Here is an 18,468-nt window from a genome sequence, read left to right on the forward strand (position 1 = left end):
TCTGCTGTCAATGCCCAGTTATGTCATGTTGTAAGGTATCTCAAATTGTTCCTCTTATGACAGAGAATAAAAGAGTTAATTGTTATATATTTCTACGGTGCTAAGTTCAAGAGTTCTAAGGTCGAATAGGTCAAATGTCAACAATTTCATACACAGGTCAAAATTTTAAAAATGATCAGATTTCATCGAAACTGATCTCAAATTACTCCCCTTAACATAAGAAATCTCAAACATAAATATAATTAACTCACAATTTTAGTGCATTCTCGTATTGCCATGCAGCCAAAGTTCAATAGAAATCAAGCATAACATTTGAACCATGATTTAATCTGATTCTTAGGTTATACATTTCTTAAATTAATTATTTTCCTCTTTGGTTTACCAAGAGGAGTAATTTAAGATTGAATCGGTGCATTTTGAAAATTTGGCTTCTTTGCATGAGATGTTTGACATCAGATAAACATGCTTTGTTTAAAAAACTAGGGATGGTCTCATATCCCTGGAAAAAACAGACATGATATTGGTTTGGTGTAGGCCAAACACATCTGGGCTTCATGCATTCTGCAGACTGGTGGCTATTGAGACAAAAATAATTTGCTAAAATACCTGAATAAAGGTGATAATTGGAAGCCCTGCAGAGCTAGAGGGAGAAGTTTGAACAATATCGGTATGCCCACTTTTGGCCTCTTGGTATTGTTGTCATAATTATGTTTAAATGCTTTTATGTATTCTTCTATAAAGCGCATTGAGAACATGTTATATACTTCTAGTGCCCGTTTCTATTCATCGTTATGTATTCTTCTCCCGTGTATTATTTTCGCGAACTACTTGGCGTGCAGGTTTATATAAACCTGCACGCTAAACAATACATTATCTAAAACCCATACGCTAAACAATAGATTTTAGATAATACGTGCACGCTCAAATACTAGAAATACTACTTTCACATTACTATATAACTTAATAATAATATAACTATATTAGATATATATACCACCAAAAAAAGTACGAATATACATTCTGTGGTGTTAAAATAGTTATAGGGTATGGTATTTTTTCATGCGCACTTTGTAAATCATAGGTTACAAACTGTTCTATTTTGCAACTATCATTGCCATAAATTATGATTAATGAACTCAAATAAATCAAACATCAAATGAGAATAATCGAGCTTCTATTAATTAAAAAGGGCTAAAAACAGGTGGACCATAATTATACAAGATGACACCATTACAAAATATTCAGCATTTTACAAATGAATTACATGTAGGCCTATATCTAAGATAACATAAACACGCCCGGGAAACACACACTAGCGCATAATATCATGATCATGCTTTATACTGTCGTGTGTTTTAACAATATTAGTAGATTTTAAAGTTCAAATTGTAGAACTATAAAGTCCAGTTGATATTGATATATAAGTTTATTCTCTCATCTACATTCACCGTAGTACTTGTAGTGGGACGTCAAAATCGATTGTTTCCAGGTCAACTGCTTTGACAGTGCTCTCTGTGTTCGGAACCACGATATTAAATGATCACAACATAAAGATCACAACATAAAGCAATCGATACCATTGATAGCTAACTTATACAGTGATTGATTTTCTTGACCAGTTACTAGTAAATGCTACCTGGTCAATGACCTGACTGTGTTTTTAAAATTTAAGATATTTTACCTAATATTCAAACTAATATAATGAATGCAGCAATTAATATTGCCTATTGTTTTAATACACTCAAAGTATATGACGGATAATGTATCGTGCAAATGCATTCGTCAAGATAATCGCACTTGCCATGGAGTTATTGCATTTAACTCGAGCCATCGGCTCTCGAGCTAAATGCAATAACTCCACGGCGCGTGCGATTATCTTGACTAATGCATTGCACTCAGTTCATTATCCTTATCGTAATGCACTGTAGAAGAATATTATTATCTATTATAACAATAGCCTAAATATAACTAAATCAGATCAAGATCACACTAAAACAAGAAAGCAAGTAATCATAAGAACTTGTCTTATTACAAATTTTAATGACATCCAAAGACAAATATTTTACAGTGTAGAGCAATATGAACTATAATATGAAATGGATCTTTACAAGTATCTGTATAATGTAACTAGTATCAACCAGTAGCCCTTTTTTTGAAACAAGAGTTATCAGTGATTATCTTTTGCACGATATAAGATTTCTTAAAAAAAAGCATACTAAGTAGACTCAGTTTGCCATCGTCAGATCATAGTTCCTTCACATTGGTACTTCAAATGCTGTGCTGTATGAAACTGGGCATTCCATTCCTCTGTCAAAGCAATTATTTTATACCCTTTTTCATCATCGCAAAGCAGTGACATCAATGCATTGAGGCAGCTGTGTGGCTTCTTCATGTGTGCATATATACGCCAATGATGTACACAAATGTTCACAATTTGAAAGTACGTACAAATGATATGTGGACTGATATTCCTGCCTCGCCAAGGTAAAAAAGGTATAGCATGGTGCTAGCAAACTGATCTGCAGGTTTTAACCAAATCTACAATTGTAGCAATTGAGTGATACTGAAGAAAATTTGTATTATGTCAGCACTGTGAGCCAACTATTATGAAAAACCACACAATGAAGAAACCTGCTACTATTAATACTGCAGTTTAGCTGACTTCAGTTACAGTTTCCAGAATATGACACATTTTCCTTACTATTCAACCAGAAAAAAGCAATGAAAACATTGTGAAGTTGTGATGACATGTATTTCCAATAGAGGCTGTCAGCATGATGTCATATGCCGCAAATCTTGTGGGTACATGCTGCGATGGTCGTTCGATTTCCATGCGTGATAACAGCTGTGTGGCAAGCTGCGCCCTGCGCGTAGTGTCCAACACATGAAAACGCGTATCATATGTACCCACAAGATGGCGAAAGGCTGACGGCCTCTATTCAGAACTTCAGTTTGACGTGATTGGGCTTTTTTTTTCTTTCTGAAATTGACCTATTACAGTGCTTACTGTACCCGTTTCTACTAATTGTCATTTACTTATTCCCCATTTTAATTATTTTCACAGAGACACGTCTGGCAAAACGTTTCAGAAAGTAGCTGAGCTACATATTTTTATGCATGGACATTGCTCTGACATGCAATCACATCACACAGTTGACTTCAAGAGTGTCAAGGAGTTTTGATTGACACTGCACATTGTTGATGTAGACATAGGTGTCTTGAGTCGTGAATGTTGACGAAGACACAATACACATCTACAGGGATGCAAATAATGAAGGCTTTGGGCCAAATACCTGCCTTTAACCTATGTGCCTTTAAGGCTATCAGTTTTCAAACTTAGGCAAAATTGAATGAAGCAGTTTCATACAACTTGGCACACTTAAATTTACACCTGCAATTTTCTTTGAAACATGGACTTATTGGCATCCTTGTAGACACATAATGCATACACACAATCCATCTTAAATGTCCTCTTCATCAGAGCTAGAAGACTCCACCAAAGATTCCTGGAAAAACAAAACAAGACAAATGAAATAAGGAACTAAAATTACTAGATTTACTGACTGACTTGGAACACAAAATTAAGTTATCATCCTAACACCATCTAAAGGGAAGCACGGTGGCCCAATGATTAGGGCGCAAGCTTCATAATCGAAAGGTTGCGAGTTCAAGCCCCACCACGGCCAGTGTGTTGTGTCCTTGAGCAAGATAGCTTAATTCCCAGGTGTAAAATGGAGCTGCTGGGGGTAATCACAATCTAAGTTACTGAGAGTACTTGCACATCAGTTGCAGACTTGGTGAAGCGGAAATGATTCTGATATATCCTAATGGCAGCGGAATATTTGTTGAAGTGTGCTGATAATTAGGTCATGCCTAGCTGAAGCGCACGTTAAATCAAACAACATTTTTTTAAATTTAAACAAGAACATACCGTGCTCCTAGGAGGGTTACAGTTAGGGTATAGAAGCTTTATCATTAAACCTGTTTTTCCAGCTTCCACCTCCTGGGATAATTTCCATATGCCAAAAATTTTAGTTTGTGCTCCAGGAGCACTACCTTTTGATGATAACTCAATGTTGTGCCTTAGTTTATATGTCACAAAGTGCACCGTCTTAGTTTGCAGTTTCTATAAATAATAAATATTGACAGTTTGTATGGGTGAATGTATTCATTTATTTTTTGACAAAATACATCAATGTATAGATTCCATCATATCAACACAACATGCTCTCAGATCAAACATTACCACCAACTTGCAACGCAATACTGTCAATACTATTACTTACGGCCAGAGATCATTTTCATATTCAGCACCCAAACTGTGGAATCAACTCCCAATACATGCCAGGAATTTCAAGTCTCTAAATCATTTCAAGAATTCATTAAAATCTGTAGTGTAAGATTTTGTTCAGTGCATTGGGGTCATTTGATAGCATACCTAGATAGAAAACCTCGTTTACAAGCATATAGAGTGATTTTGATAACGGCTATATTAAAACGAAGCAGCCATAAATATCCCAATGCAATAGATTGGTCTTACAATAGTAATTGTTTGTATATGCTTGTATCGGTAATTTATTTGCTAAAACTCCATAATGTTCTAATTTTGCCGATGGATGGCGCCTGGATTAATTAGCTTTCATCAAAAGCACTCTGTATGCTTGTAGACGAGGTTTTACGGTATTCCATTTGCCTACAAGTCTTACCTTGCCATACTTATTGGCTTCTTCTGCAACATCTTTAGGTATCATTTCATGTCTGCCATTGGTCATTTCTCCTACCCAGCTGAGTTCTAATTCAAAGGCTTTGTCTTTCACTTCATCATGGACTATGTAAATCCTGCACACAACAAGAGTGAAAATGTATTAGTCTTCATCTCAAAATATAATTGTAAATTGTAAAGCCAATGAGGTAGAACCCCGACTATGCCCTGTTTGTATGTTGCTCATGGAGGGCAAATAGGGTACCTCTGGATAATTATGTTATGCGCCCGACAAACTTAATCCAAAGTGCATTGTTGTTTGCATTCTGCATGTTGTGCCAAAAATACACGATAAGCACTGGGTGCACACATCTTTGTAACGTTCAAGCTTTAAGATGCAGCAAATTTACGTTTCAATTTTCGGGCTCTTGTCGAAAACACCTGATCACATTATTTCCCCTATATTCTCTTTGGTAAAAGCGACAAATACATGTATTAGGATTTTGGGTGTTCTTTCCACTGATTGGAAGTTAGGGTACTTGAGAGCTGCTGGTTGCTGCCTTGGACATGGTGCTCATTACGAGCTAAATAACTGAAAAAAGCGTCTCTTAGTCCTCAAAATTGTTGACAGAACCAGGAGCCACTTTTTCAAGACCAGGAGCCATTTCCACAATCCAATTACTTTGCTTTGCTTTGCTTTATATTATTTTATTTCTGCCCTCTATCAGTCTTCAATAACTCACAACCATCGCTGTGGTCACTGTAATATTAATCTATGGGTCACAATATGAATCAATGGCTGCCACACTTGACAATTTCACGTCTTTCGTGATCTCCATGAATGTTTCACCAAGACCAAATGCAAACTACAGACTTTTTCCGGCGCCTGGACCTGTCTTTTTCATTCAGACCAGGCGCAATAACTCTCTAACCATGGGGGTAAAAATTACCCGGTGCCCATTTCAGGAAAAGATTGATAGGAGTTGAGATTTAATGTCATAAACTCATCTATTATTATTATTATTATTAGACAGCATTTATGAAGCGCCTTATCAAAGAGATCAAGGCGCTGTACACAGAGACTTTAAAAATTACACCTTAAATTACAACTTACATTACACATACTAAAAACATTGCATACACTGTTAAGCTACACAACTCCTTCTCCTTCACTTACAATTCAATAAGGGGTGAAATCAAAACTCCCGCCGGTTCCATCCGGTTGCTATTGTTCTAAAAAATGAAAACCGAACGGAACCGGATGGAACCGCCGGTCGAGTTTTGATTTCATCCCTAACCATTTGAATGAGCTACTTACATTTTGGCTAGTTCTTTAATTGCATCTTTGCAGGTCATATCTTTGATGTGTTTTTCTGCCGTCAGAAACTTTTCAATCTCTGTCTTTGCCGCTTGCTTGGCTTTGCCTACAGCACAGCCATGGTAGCCCTTGTAACAGAAAGTATACAATGCAATTTAGTAATACCACAATAGAAAGGCTGACTGATATGTTTTTTAATGCTTTGTTTGCCTAAATCAAACACAGTTCGCAAATCGAGAGGATAAGGTCAAGGAGACACTCACCAACATGCTGCGTTGAACAATATGGCAGCTGGTTTTAGAAAGTTCAAACTCATCTATATTCCATGAGAAACAGATTGGAAATGGACTTGCTGATACTCTTTTGGCTTTAACACTTCTTTATGTATTTACAGATTTAATCATGTTACACAAATTAACAACAATGCACTCATGCGTCTGCATATTTTTATATCGTGAGGGCAGCTAAATAGCTTCAGCTAAATAGCTTTAGCTGCTCAAGTCACGAGTGGTATAAAGATATGCGGATGCGTCGGGTGCAGAGTTGTTAATTTTCTGATGAATTATTGTGTAACATGATTGAATGTTGTCTCTTGTGTATTTTGTAGATTACAAACAAGCCAAAACAAATTACATACAGTCCTCATTTAAACAATTGCTTTGTATAGTCTGTCTCAAGTTGAGAGTAACGCCACATTGAATTTTGCAGTTGGCAAATTCGAATCGTGTGTGCTAACATAATCCTGCGAGGCGTATGCACACGCGAAAGGGCAATTTGTCCATACGCCGGCGACACAACCACGTAAACGCACCAATTTCATCATGGCATTACTCTCAACTTGAGATGAGACAGGTTATAGAAGCTGAAGTAAATGCAGCGACAATCAAGGAGACAATGGTATTTTTTCACACTGCATTGCACCTGGGAATGCATGTATTGTTTGTACGACAGCATGCGTGATTGGTCAATAGACTTTATTATGCCCGGCTTTCCCATCGTAAACAAGTCGCCCTAGAACCGATGGACACTCGTGAGTAGGATATGCGCACCTACGCTCGCGAGCTATTAACGCAAAGCGCGCATGATGTACGCGATGTTCGCACACGTCCAAACACGGCGGACTGAACAAGTAAACGTTTTCTCACAATTAGCAATGGAAAAACTTTTGAAAAGGATAAGAAATTGGTAGTTTTTAGTCTAAAATGACGGGATTTTATAGTTGTGGAGGAAAATAACAGCATGCAGAATGTTGCGTATGTATGAACGGGGTAAAGACTTTGGGCATAAACAATTGTTAAGTCATGAAAATATATATATATCGATTAAGTGCCGTCACAATAAAAGTCAACTTACCCATGATACACCTGATGGATCTATCATGTGCATGTGTGGGATGTCAGATTCGTAGGAGCCAAGTATTACACTGTGAGAAAACAAAACAATACAAAGACTGGTCAAAGATGAAATACCGTATCTTGTGTAGTAAGCTTACCAAATTACCCACATGGTCGATAATAGCATCAGTAATCGGTGAAAATGTGATCGGAAACCCAGAAGTGAGCCCGAAGTCGGTTTTTCTAGATCTTAGTTTGTCATTTCAGTGTGAGTTTTAAGCTTACCTAATGATTTTAACGGGAATTATTGTTCTAAAAATGACCTTAAATAAACACCCCCCCCCCCCATTTGGAAAATGCAATGCCCCCCAGGGGCATTTATTTGAGGAAATACGGTATGCATACTCAAGTCAATCTAAAGATCTAAGCTCAAGTCAATCTAAAGATCTAATTTCTGGAATACTTAATGTCTAACATACATTATTCTTTATGAAAACAGTTGAAAACTGTGTGGATTTATAGGATGGATTTATCAAGTATACTTACCTACACCCAAATGGCCTGATAGCACTGTATAGTGTGTGAGCATGAATATACATAGCAACTCGGTCCGTCAAATACTGTCACAAAAAGAAAGCAACATATATATACAAAATCAGTTTGGATATGGTTAAATTACAATAATATTAATAAGAATCTAAAACTCTTATGATATGTTGTCTAGGTCTGATAAAGTGGCCTTCTACTCATAGACCTCATGAAAAAATTATCCATTTACATAAAACATACTGGCCATTGATTAGGTTATCGTTGCCAAACTATTTTATTCATTTGATTTGATGTCTCCGGCAATTACAACATTAAGCCTTATGTGATAGAAGATTAATTATCAAGCACAAATCACATGGTTTTATTTGAAACAAACTCATATTGACCATAAAAACGAATTAATACAGCCGTCTCTCAACACGCGAAATTGTCCAGTGCAATGACCCCGGCAATGACGTCCTAGTAATACAATTAAGGCTGACAACTATTGAGCACAAGTAACCATGATGACATTGCACTAGATAATTTCAGCACGGGAATTTTGAATATCGAGTGTTGAGAGCCAGCTGTTTTGATTTGTTTTTATGGTCAATATGAGTTTGTTTCAAATAAAACCCTGTGATTTGTGCTTGATAATTAATTTTCTATCATACAAGGCATAATGTTGAGATCAGCAACCATTCTCTCACAATGCTGGTCGTGTTCATATCATGACATCACTGTAGTTTCAAGTACTAATCTGTCTGGTTCGAAGAAACTCACTCGCTTACAGTTGGTTTTTGCAGAATATCAATTTTAAACTTTTTTTCTTTAAAAAGTTGCATGTTGCATCACCCTGCTATCTTGTTTGTGGCAGAAGAAACAATTGCCAGAATTTTGATATTGGCATGAAATTTTAGATTTATTTGTAACAGCTCAGAGCACTAAAACATTCAAGTCTACATAGACTTTACACTTGGTTGGGATCAATTGAAGAATGTGTTCAGAAGTTTAGATTTGGTCTATCCGTAAGCAGGAACCAGAAATATATAAAGTTTACCAGTCCTACATGCGTACACAAACATTTCTTATTACACAAAAACTAATTGAAACAAAACATTCATATGTATAATATGTTTCCACTCACTTTTAGAGGTACTGGTTGACCATAGTTGGCTCTGTATTCAGCTGCCTCATCTCTGGCTACTTCTACTATCTGTAAGCAACAAAAACAATTATTTGACATTACTTAATGATCATTCTGCTTCCATTTTAAAAGCAATAAAAGACTGGTCATAAATATTATCTAAATGTAACAAACTGCAGACAGGACTGATTGAACAGATTCATCAGGATCGGTAGAATCTATTTTGCTCTGTGCAGATCAAGGAGGCTATAGAAATAAGAAAGAGGAGGGGCACCACCATGAACAGAGACGAAGGACAGTACCAACTATCTCACATATTTGATGAGTTCCTGACTCAGGGATCAAGAAAATCCCTTGAAGGAAAACAGACTGGCAACTCCAAGATCAACGCTTGAACTACTTCTAGCGTCGGTTGCCAATAGCAGTCACTACCCATCAAGTGTTGATAAAGACAACAGGTGTTGTTGAAACATACACAAGTAAGTGAACATTCTGGATCAGATACAAAGAACTTTGTTAACCAGTGCAGACAGGACTCAAAATACAGCAGCCCAATATGTCACATAATGAGCCATTCCAGTTAAAATCCACACTACCCCTGTAGAAGATTTGGGAAATATCTTCCACATGGGGAGTATGTTTTTCAAATGCAATTGGTCAAGGTTAATCATTTTGAAACGCATACTCCCCCAGTATCATGGCTTTACCTATATCTTTCACAGCTGGAGTGAGTATTTCAAATGGAAGTTATCCAAATGTCTATTCTATTCAAAATTAGTACTCCCTCTGTGGAAGACTTTAGCTAAATCTTCCACAGGGGTAGTGTGGATTTCAAATGGAATAGCTCAATAGCTCCTGTCTATGAAAAATATTTGTCAATGCGTAAAGTACTCATGAGCGCTATTTTTCATAGAATTTGTTCAAATATCCCTCATAATCAAAAAAAGTATTGTGAGACCTGCCTGCAAGGATATTTAAGGGGGTACTACACCCCTGGCCAATTTTGTGCCTATTTTTGCATTTTTTCCAAAAATTATAGCACATTGCCATTGGTGACAAGTAAGATATGTATATTATAGGGGCAAGGACTACAACTACTGTACTGACAATTCAGCAACTCAAAGCAAGCAGTTATTGATTTATTGATCAAATATTGGCTTCCCCTCATTTTTGACTGTAACTCCACAACTAGCCTGTTGTCTGTTCTGAAATAAAATTTCCAGTGCAGTAGTTGCAGTCCTTGCCCCTATAATATACATATCTTACTTGTTCCCAATATGCTATAATTTTTGAGAAAAATGCAAAAATATGCACAAAATTGGGCAAGGGTGTAGTACACCCTTAAGTGGGTGTAAGGTAAAAACCTAAATTTAGCAGAATTACCTGAAACCAATAAATCCTTTGAATTTGCAATCACATGAAAACTTGCATTATAGGCAAAATATCTAATTATAGACAAAATATCTCAAATCTAGTAGCTCCTATGCATCAATATGTTTATGGCCAGATTCAGTACAACCAACAATGTCAATGCTCAAATGTTTTTATGTTATATATTCTTAAAATAATTACCGTAAACTGGAAAAACTATTATTTCATGTCGACTCTTTTACCTTTACATATGTGGTAATGTATGAATATTAGAAAATGACTATAGTTCTCCAGTATAATGTGTTATCTTACATGCTTTTTGTAACTTTTTAGGTGGACCCAAAAAATACAGGATTTTTGAGGTGGTCAAACTTTTGGTACTCCACCGGAACATAACAATGAAAACTCAAGCCTGTTGGTTGGATAGTGAACACAGATGGATCATGAACTTACCTGGGTACGGTACTCATAACATCTTACCACTCTTTAGAATTTAAAAGCAGGCTGTGTCCAATTTCACCCCAGGTTTGGCTTCCTTTCTGGGGTGACTTTCTGGAATGAATACTATAAATTTGACACTTTGTTTAAAATACACCACAGTGACCATGCCCTACCCAAACACCTATTTCTGTGCTCCTATCCACCTCACACCAACTTCCACCCTCTCAATTACTCTACTCTTCAGTTCGGGATGACCTTGGACACCCACTTGAATACCTGGTGTCCAAAGTCAAAGGGGTGACTTTGGACAAACTTTGACCCCAAAAAATTATCAGAAAATAAAATAAACTTGAGTTGACTCTACAGGCATTTTGGTGCTTGCCAATCCCAACATGAAACTCAAAATTCTACTGATCATCATAAAAATATTAATGACAATACACAGCAAATTTGTTCAAAGCCACCCCGTTTTACGGTAACACAATTTCTGCAAATGAAAACCATTCTTACCTGTCTAGCATCTGCCAAGAGTCCAGCCACACTCTGGGGAAAAAAATAATGGAATGGTAAGGAAAAAGTTTAATGATTCCTTTTTCAATTGGCAATTTATATACATTACATGATGCATTACTGTTGTTATAAACAGGTGGGACTAACACTGCAGATAGACCAATCATGAATCATCTCCTGGTTCTTTTAAATAAAAGGTGTGCACAAAGAAGCTTGAATTAGCCTTTGTATTCAAATTTATATTGTTTGCCCCTGATTGTATTTCATATATTTTATGATTTTTTTCATTAAAAAATTATTTTACTTTTCTTTATTTTGAATTAATTTATTAATTAATTTTTTTAGTTCTAGGGTAGGTACTAGCCACTTACCATGCCTATATGCCTATCAATATTGTAAATCCTCTTGTTTGTTGTTGGCTCATAGAGTTTTGAGGTAACAAGTTTCTCCACACCAAACACAACACCATCTTTACATCTCAAGCCAATTGCTGTGCCACTGTTCTCTACAGCTTTGATGGCATATTCCACCTGGAACACTCTGCCATCAGGAGAAAACTGTGATGCTGACAAATCATACTGGAATGAGATCAAATAAACAAACATGTAATGTACTGTATGTGACAGACTGTGTGGGATTCTACCATTCTGGATTTATTTAATCAGTTATAGAAGACATTGAGAGAAGGTGCCTTGAATAGGGGATTATATGAGGTAAATTAATTGTAAGATAGATCATAAGCCTTTGTGAAACAGGGCCCTTCACATACATGTACCGTATTCATCCAAGTATAGTCCCACCCGTTTTTTTAGGTGAAAATTTTTCAAAATTGGGGGTGGGATTATACTCGAATTTCAACAAACAAAAAAAATTCGGTTTTGGAGTGTCCCTGGACCTAGACCTAAATGCTAGGATCATTCATGGTTGACCTAAAAAAAATTGCATGATGTTTTGTGTTTTTAATATGAAAATTGATAATTTATATGTCATACTCTATTAAGGGGGTACTACACCCCTGCCCAATTTTGTGCCTATTTTAGCATTTTTCTCAACAATTATAGCGCATTTGTGACAAGTAAGATATGTATATTATAGGGGCAAGGACTACAACTACTGCACTGGAGATTTTATTTCAGCACATACAACAGTTGTGGAGTTACAGTCAAAAATGAGGGAAAAACAATATTTGATCAATAAATCAATAACTGCTTGCCTTGAGTTGCTGAATTTTCAGTGCAGTAGTCGTAGTCCTTGCCCCTATAATATACATATCTTACTTGTCACCAATGTGCTATAATTTTGAGAAAAATGCAAAAATAGGCACAAAATTGGCCAGGGTATAGTCTAGCATTTAGGTCTAGGTCCAGGGACACTCCAAAACCGAAAAAATAAATAACTTAAAATTTTTTTTTTATAATTTCTGGAATTTTTTGAAAAATGGGGGGTGGGACTATACTCTAACGTGGGACTAAACTCGGACGAATACGGTAGTAAGAAAAATAATGTACATCGCCTTCTATTGGCCGTGTTTACCAGTTGAGTTACACAAGAAGTCTAGCTTCAAATTTGCTCACCGATAGCTTTTCATTTGAGGATAGAGTCCATTGCTATCGAAATCTAGTAGAAATCAATGAAGCATGATGCTGTGTTAAGCAATGGAAGTAAACACGATGGACGAGTGCATCAAAAATGTAACAAACTACAACTAATGCACTGAAAATTCAGCAAGTCAAGGCAAGTAGTCATTGATTTATTGATCAAATATTGGTTTTCCCTCATTTTTGACTGTAACTCCACAACTGTTGTCTGTGCTAAAATAAAATTTTCAGTGCAGTAGTTGTAGTCCTTGCCCCTATAATATACATATCTTACTTGTCACCAATGCGCTATAATTTTTGAGAAAAATGCAAAAATAGGCACAAAATTGGGCAGGGGTGTAGTTCCCCCTTAAATGCATCATTTATTAGTAAAATGTTGTACTCGTAAAACCTGTGTAGGAAATAGCAAGGAAATATTTGTTTTTGCCTGTTATATTCGCTCTTAAAAGTGCCGAAAACTCACAATTTTCCAGTTGAAAAATCCCGATTTTTGTTTGTAAACAAAGTCTTTGTTTGTAAACAAAGTCCTTGTTTGTAAACAAAGTCCACTCTACCATATCTGTGAGTGCAACAAGTTTGATAGATAATCATTGCCTAAGCTCCCACACAAGGTCATCGTTGGTGATGCATGGAGCTAAGACTAGCATTATGGACAGCTTTTCAAGCTGCTATATTTTATACACTATGAATTTGTTCGAGATTAATATTTAGCCAACAGTCTTAATCTAAATCTGTTTGTTTCAGTATTATCATTTATTATTTATTCAGTTCCTGTGGTGAATATTATAAATCAAGTTGTTTTACTTTACATAAGTGAAAATTGTGATTACAACCGCACTATAAAATGTATCAAACACACTGACACAAATGTGCATAGTCGAGTATCACAATGCTATGGATCAAATCAGGGATCCAAATCCAAATTTACAATAATAAGGGGACAACTAAAGTGCTGCCCCCATTTCGGGGGCTGTATTTAGAGTAGGCCTACATGACGTAACATGTGATGTCACGTTTTGAACAATACAATGAGTGAAAACCAACTTTATTCGCTGATGAATTGTAGCGACACAGTGGTATATTTAGACATAAGTAGGATATGAGACATAGGCTAAAAGGGTCACATACGCATGCGTGGTGTTTTTTATTTCTTTAATTCGCTGGTATCGTCTGACTCTTGACTTGGCAAGCAGCGTTCGATTTACCTGGATTCGCATCGCAAAATGCGAGTCATTTTTTACAAACTGCTACTCAACTACACAGACCAGTAGCAAAAATGCGATCCCAAAAATTGGGGAAAAATGCCTACTTGCGATCGTGAACCACGCTGATATACCATCATTTGCAAGTTGCCATTTGTCGAAGTCAAAAATGTTTCCATAAATTCTATTTCCAAGAAAATAATCCACAACAATATGACTCTAAAGTCCCTAAATCGTGATGTTTACGCCATTAAACTAAATACAGTATCCTCCCTTGTATGCAAATTTATTTCCATGACGTGTTGTGTTACAAACTTCCATGTATTACCAGAGGGCTGACAGTAAATTTCGCTGATCCCTCCTTTTTTTTCCTATGTAGATTTAACACGCGATTCCGGCTGTTGTTTTGGTTCCACTTTAGCACCCCCGGTACACGCATGGAGGTCGCCATTTGAGGTTTTAGCACCCACTTTAGAACGCGGCTACCTTGACTACGCGTTCAGCATCGCGATACAGTTTGTGTTTCCAACTGTCAATCATTGGAGGTCAATCACCTCGAGCTTGACAACGATATCTGAATAGACTATCGCTAAGTCTTACGTATGCGCGAAATTTAGGTTAATTTTCGTGATTGAACCAGTATTTTGCTTGTATAAATCTTGGCCCGGATAGCGGGATTGTTGGTTGATTTAATGCATTTGATAAATTAGGTTCATGGATGGCGTTAAAAAATATAATTAAAAGTATTCAAAAACCTGTTCAACATTTGAAAAAAATGCACTGTAGCAGGCTTGAAAAAGTCTAACCGTGGATGCAGGAAGCCGCGATTTTTCATTACTGGAACGCAGAGCACGGACGCGATATAGCCGGTAGAAATCGCGGTAGTGTTCCAGGCCTACGCGATGGCAGGGTAATGGCGGCTTCCATACTTTAATTACTTTTATAACGAGCTGTCTCCGGGCTGGTATTACCAGATAACTAAAAACGTGCATATTAATTTTATGACGTCATAGAAGTAGCACTGTTTATATGGTGTATAGTTCAGTGGTGAGATGGAAATATCGTGTGTCCTTGGTGACAATCTTCCAAAATTATACAAGATTTTTAGGATTTCATAGATTCCACATATTATTTTAATGCTTCAGCTAATAAATTAGTGAGTTTCCTCTACTCAAAAATGTAGGACTTCTCTTGATTACTGAAGGAAAATTTGCGTTTAGAAAGGGCACACGATAATCAGCTTAGGAAGTTTAGGTGCCGAATTTTGAACCACATTCGGTCTGCAACACTGCAGTTGCATAACATTTTTTTAAGCATTGAGTACCGTACTGGGATTGAGTAATCTGTGAGAAGATAAGAAAATACAAAAAAATCGATAAAATATGGTGAAAACAAACTGCTACTCAAAATTTTGGAATTGCTACTCAAATCTGAAAGTGAGTAGCAATTTTTGCTACACAAAAAAATAGATGAAAATCGAACACTGTTGGCAAGCGTAGGATTTTGGTACAAAATAAAGCTTGTTAACAATGAAATAAAAGAAAAAAAAGGTATGTTTGTATAGCTAAAAACATGTTTAACCTTGATGCAATTTAGTTTATTTTGATAAATTTGTAATTTTGACCTATTATAGCTTGGGCGGTCTAGAAGTACTCGTCAAGACCGCCTGAAACAATACCAGCGAATGAAGCATTTCTAGATGATTTCAAGAACACCACCGCGCATGCGTACCGGTAAGACCTTTTTAGCCTACGTCTCGTATCCTACTATCGGATCGTTGAAACAAGAAAACCTCATCACGAATTTACTCACCAAGGTTCCTACACCACCAGTTGAAATAAAACCCAAAACTTCCCCTGTTATTCCTCAAAACAACATGTAACTTCATTAATAAAAAATTGAAATCCTAGTATGACCCGTTATCGAAAATTTTGTTTGATAAATGTCAACAAAACTTCAAAAGGTAATTTTTCTCACGAGCAGAACACACATGTACAAAATGGAGGCTCAAATGCCACTGTTTTTCCGTGCTCAAATGCTGGTTTCATTCTTTTATGTCGCTTGCCGCTGATCGGCATTACGCATAAGCAGTGCAGCTAAACGGACATAAACAAAGCTTACGACTGGCTGATACGTCATCGCATGTGTATAAAATTAGTCTCAGGCCAGCTGCCAGACTGTATGTGTTTGTTAGGATCGACGAGCGTCAGGCCGACACAATCTGGTTGTGTACAATGTAGGAAACTATCATTGTGATGCCCACGTTGGAACCCAGTTGGAACCATTGGGATGATTGGAGTACGGTACGGAAGAAACAGGACTGAAGCAATGTGGCCATTTCTATGTTTGTACCGGGCAAATACCGGACATTTTCGACACAGAGACTGACATAAATTCGTCTAAAAGGTAAGCAAAGGGTTGGGGATCGCATTTTTTACTTTGACTAGACTGTTTCGGAGTTAAGTTAAGGGTCGCTAAAAGTAGACCATTATGATTATTTTTGGGGCTGTATTTGGTGTACATGGCACGTTTTGAACAGATGTTAATTTCCCGGGAAGCAAGCTAAATTTCCCAGGCAAATAGCATGTTTTTATACACAAAAGAGACACAATTTCCCTCCAAATACCAGAATTTCCCTCCAAACACCAACATTTCCTGGGAATGAGCTTCCCAAATTCCCCACTTTTTCGAGCCATGAAAACCACCATTACTTTATTGTTGCGAGAGAGACTCGCTTTACCACGCAGGAATACTTCAAATTGCATGTGTGAGCCACACATAGTCTAAAAGAAAAGATCGCCCATTGAAGACCGAGTTCCGCAGTCTATAATTTTTCCCAAAGTTCATTTGACAGCATTTAGGTATGCCTTAATTAACACATTTGCTAGTCAACCAAATTCGCCTAGAACACAATACATATTTTACATAGAAATTTAAAAGAACAGGCTGGTCAAGGAAACCTACATAAATATGTTTTCTATACTTCACTTGACCCAAATATATGATTTTTTTATGGTGATAAGACAAATGCACATGGAATTTTAGAGGGATTTTGATAGCAGTGCCATTAAAAAAAGCTGCTATCATCATGAGACTACTCTAGAAACACCACCGAAATGCTGTTTTGGGGAATTTTGCTAGCCAATGCTAGCAGAATCTTTGAATATTTGAACGTGTTCGTAACGTTTTCCTGCGCCTATTTAGGAAGTAATATGGAAAAGGTGCCCAAAATATCTGTGCCAAAAAATGCTTGCCCCCCCTTCGACCTGCCAAAAATCGCTTGAACCCCCTTTCGACCTGCCAAAAAATGCTTGCCCCCCTTTCCTTTTGGCCTGCTAAGAACTCTTTGCCCCCCCCCATAATTCACCACCCCGGGGGTACACATAATTATTCAGGGATGTAAGTAACCCTGAAGAAAAAATACGGAAAATACGGAAAAAGGCGCGTAAATTCGGGCTAAAAAGGCCAAAATGGGCTGAAAATAAAAGAAATTGCGTAAATCTGGACTACAAAAAATACGGAATTCTGTAAAAATACAGAAAACTTACATCCCTGAATTATTGCACCACCCCTTTAATACTCATTTAATGCACTGCATAGTGCATCATACTGCATGGCTGCCGAATTTTGAGTCCTTGGTTTCTCGACACGAAAAAAGCCTATAGCAATTTCTAGTTCTACTTCTTTTAATGAGAAGAACAGTTTCACACAACTACCTGTTAACACAGCTTTAACTTACCCCTGTGCCAATAGAGCTCATTGTAAATCTGTACCGTTATTTTGCCCAAAAAATGTGTGATTATTTTGTGCAGAATCACGCTCGTCGATTTGACCCCAAAATGACCTTCTTTAGCCTCGTTCAAATTATTAAAACTTATTTTTGCCTTTACCAAGAGCTTTTTATTTTATGTTCAATTGACAATAATGTTAATTGTATAAAAATATCTATCTTAATAAAAAAAATATTTTCAATACCACTTGCTTAAATTTTGCTGGAAACGACAAAGTATATCTGCTAGTAATGACAAATTTGTTCGAAGGTCATTGAGGGTCACAATTATTTGTAAACAATATCACATGTCGATATGTCATATAAACAAATCGTCAAGACTGCCTGGACACACAGGACAACTTGAATGGCATCAAAGACACTCAATACTACTTTACATCCAAGACAGTAAGTTGTTTCACAAAATAATATTTCAAACAATGTTTTTAAGCCTTAAAATTAAATTTGTTCCTCGCTGAAATATCTGTAACATTTACTGTATCTCATGAGACATAAATGATATCTGTAGCAATCCCTACAAGCAGTGT

At 36.7% G+C, this 18,468-nt stretch overlaps 1 protein-coding gene across 1 annotated transcript; it reads right to left on the bottom strand.

The window, feature by feature from the left end:
• Positions 1–3,061: 3,061 nt before the first annotated feature.
• Positions 3,062–18,018, bottom strand: LOC140153470 (proteasome subunit alpha type-3-like). Its single transcript, XM_072176231.1, has 9 exons — positions 17,891–18,018; positions 11,723–11,929; positions 11,352–11,384; positions 9,030–9,098; positions 7,901–7,974; positions 7,374–7,443; positions 6,021–6,148; positions 4,707–4,839; positions 3,062–3,506 (listed from the first exon to the last, which is right to left on the bottom strand). The coding sequence occupies exons 1-9, from the start codon at positions 17,909–17,911 to the stop codon at positions 3,462–3,464; spliced, it is 780 nt and encodes a 259-aa protein (XP_072032332.1). The 5' UTR covers positions 17,912–18,018; the 3' UTR covers positions 3,062–3,461.
• Between the last annotated feature and the right edge of the window lie 450 nt (positions 18,019–18,468).

This window comes from Amphiura filiformis, chromosome 5 (assembly GCF_039555335.1).
Source record: "Amphiura filiformis chromosome 5, Afil_fr2py, whole genome shotgun sequence".
NCBI lineage: Eukaryota > Metazoa > Echinodermata > Ophiuroidea > Amphilepidida > Amphiuridae > Amphiura > Amphiura filiformis.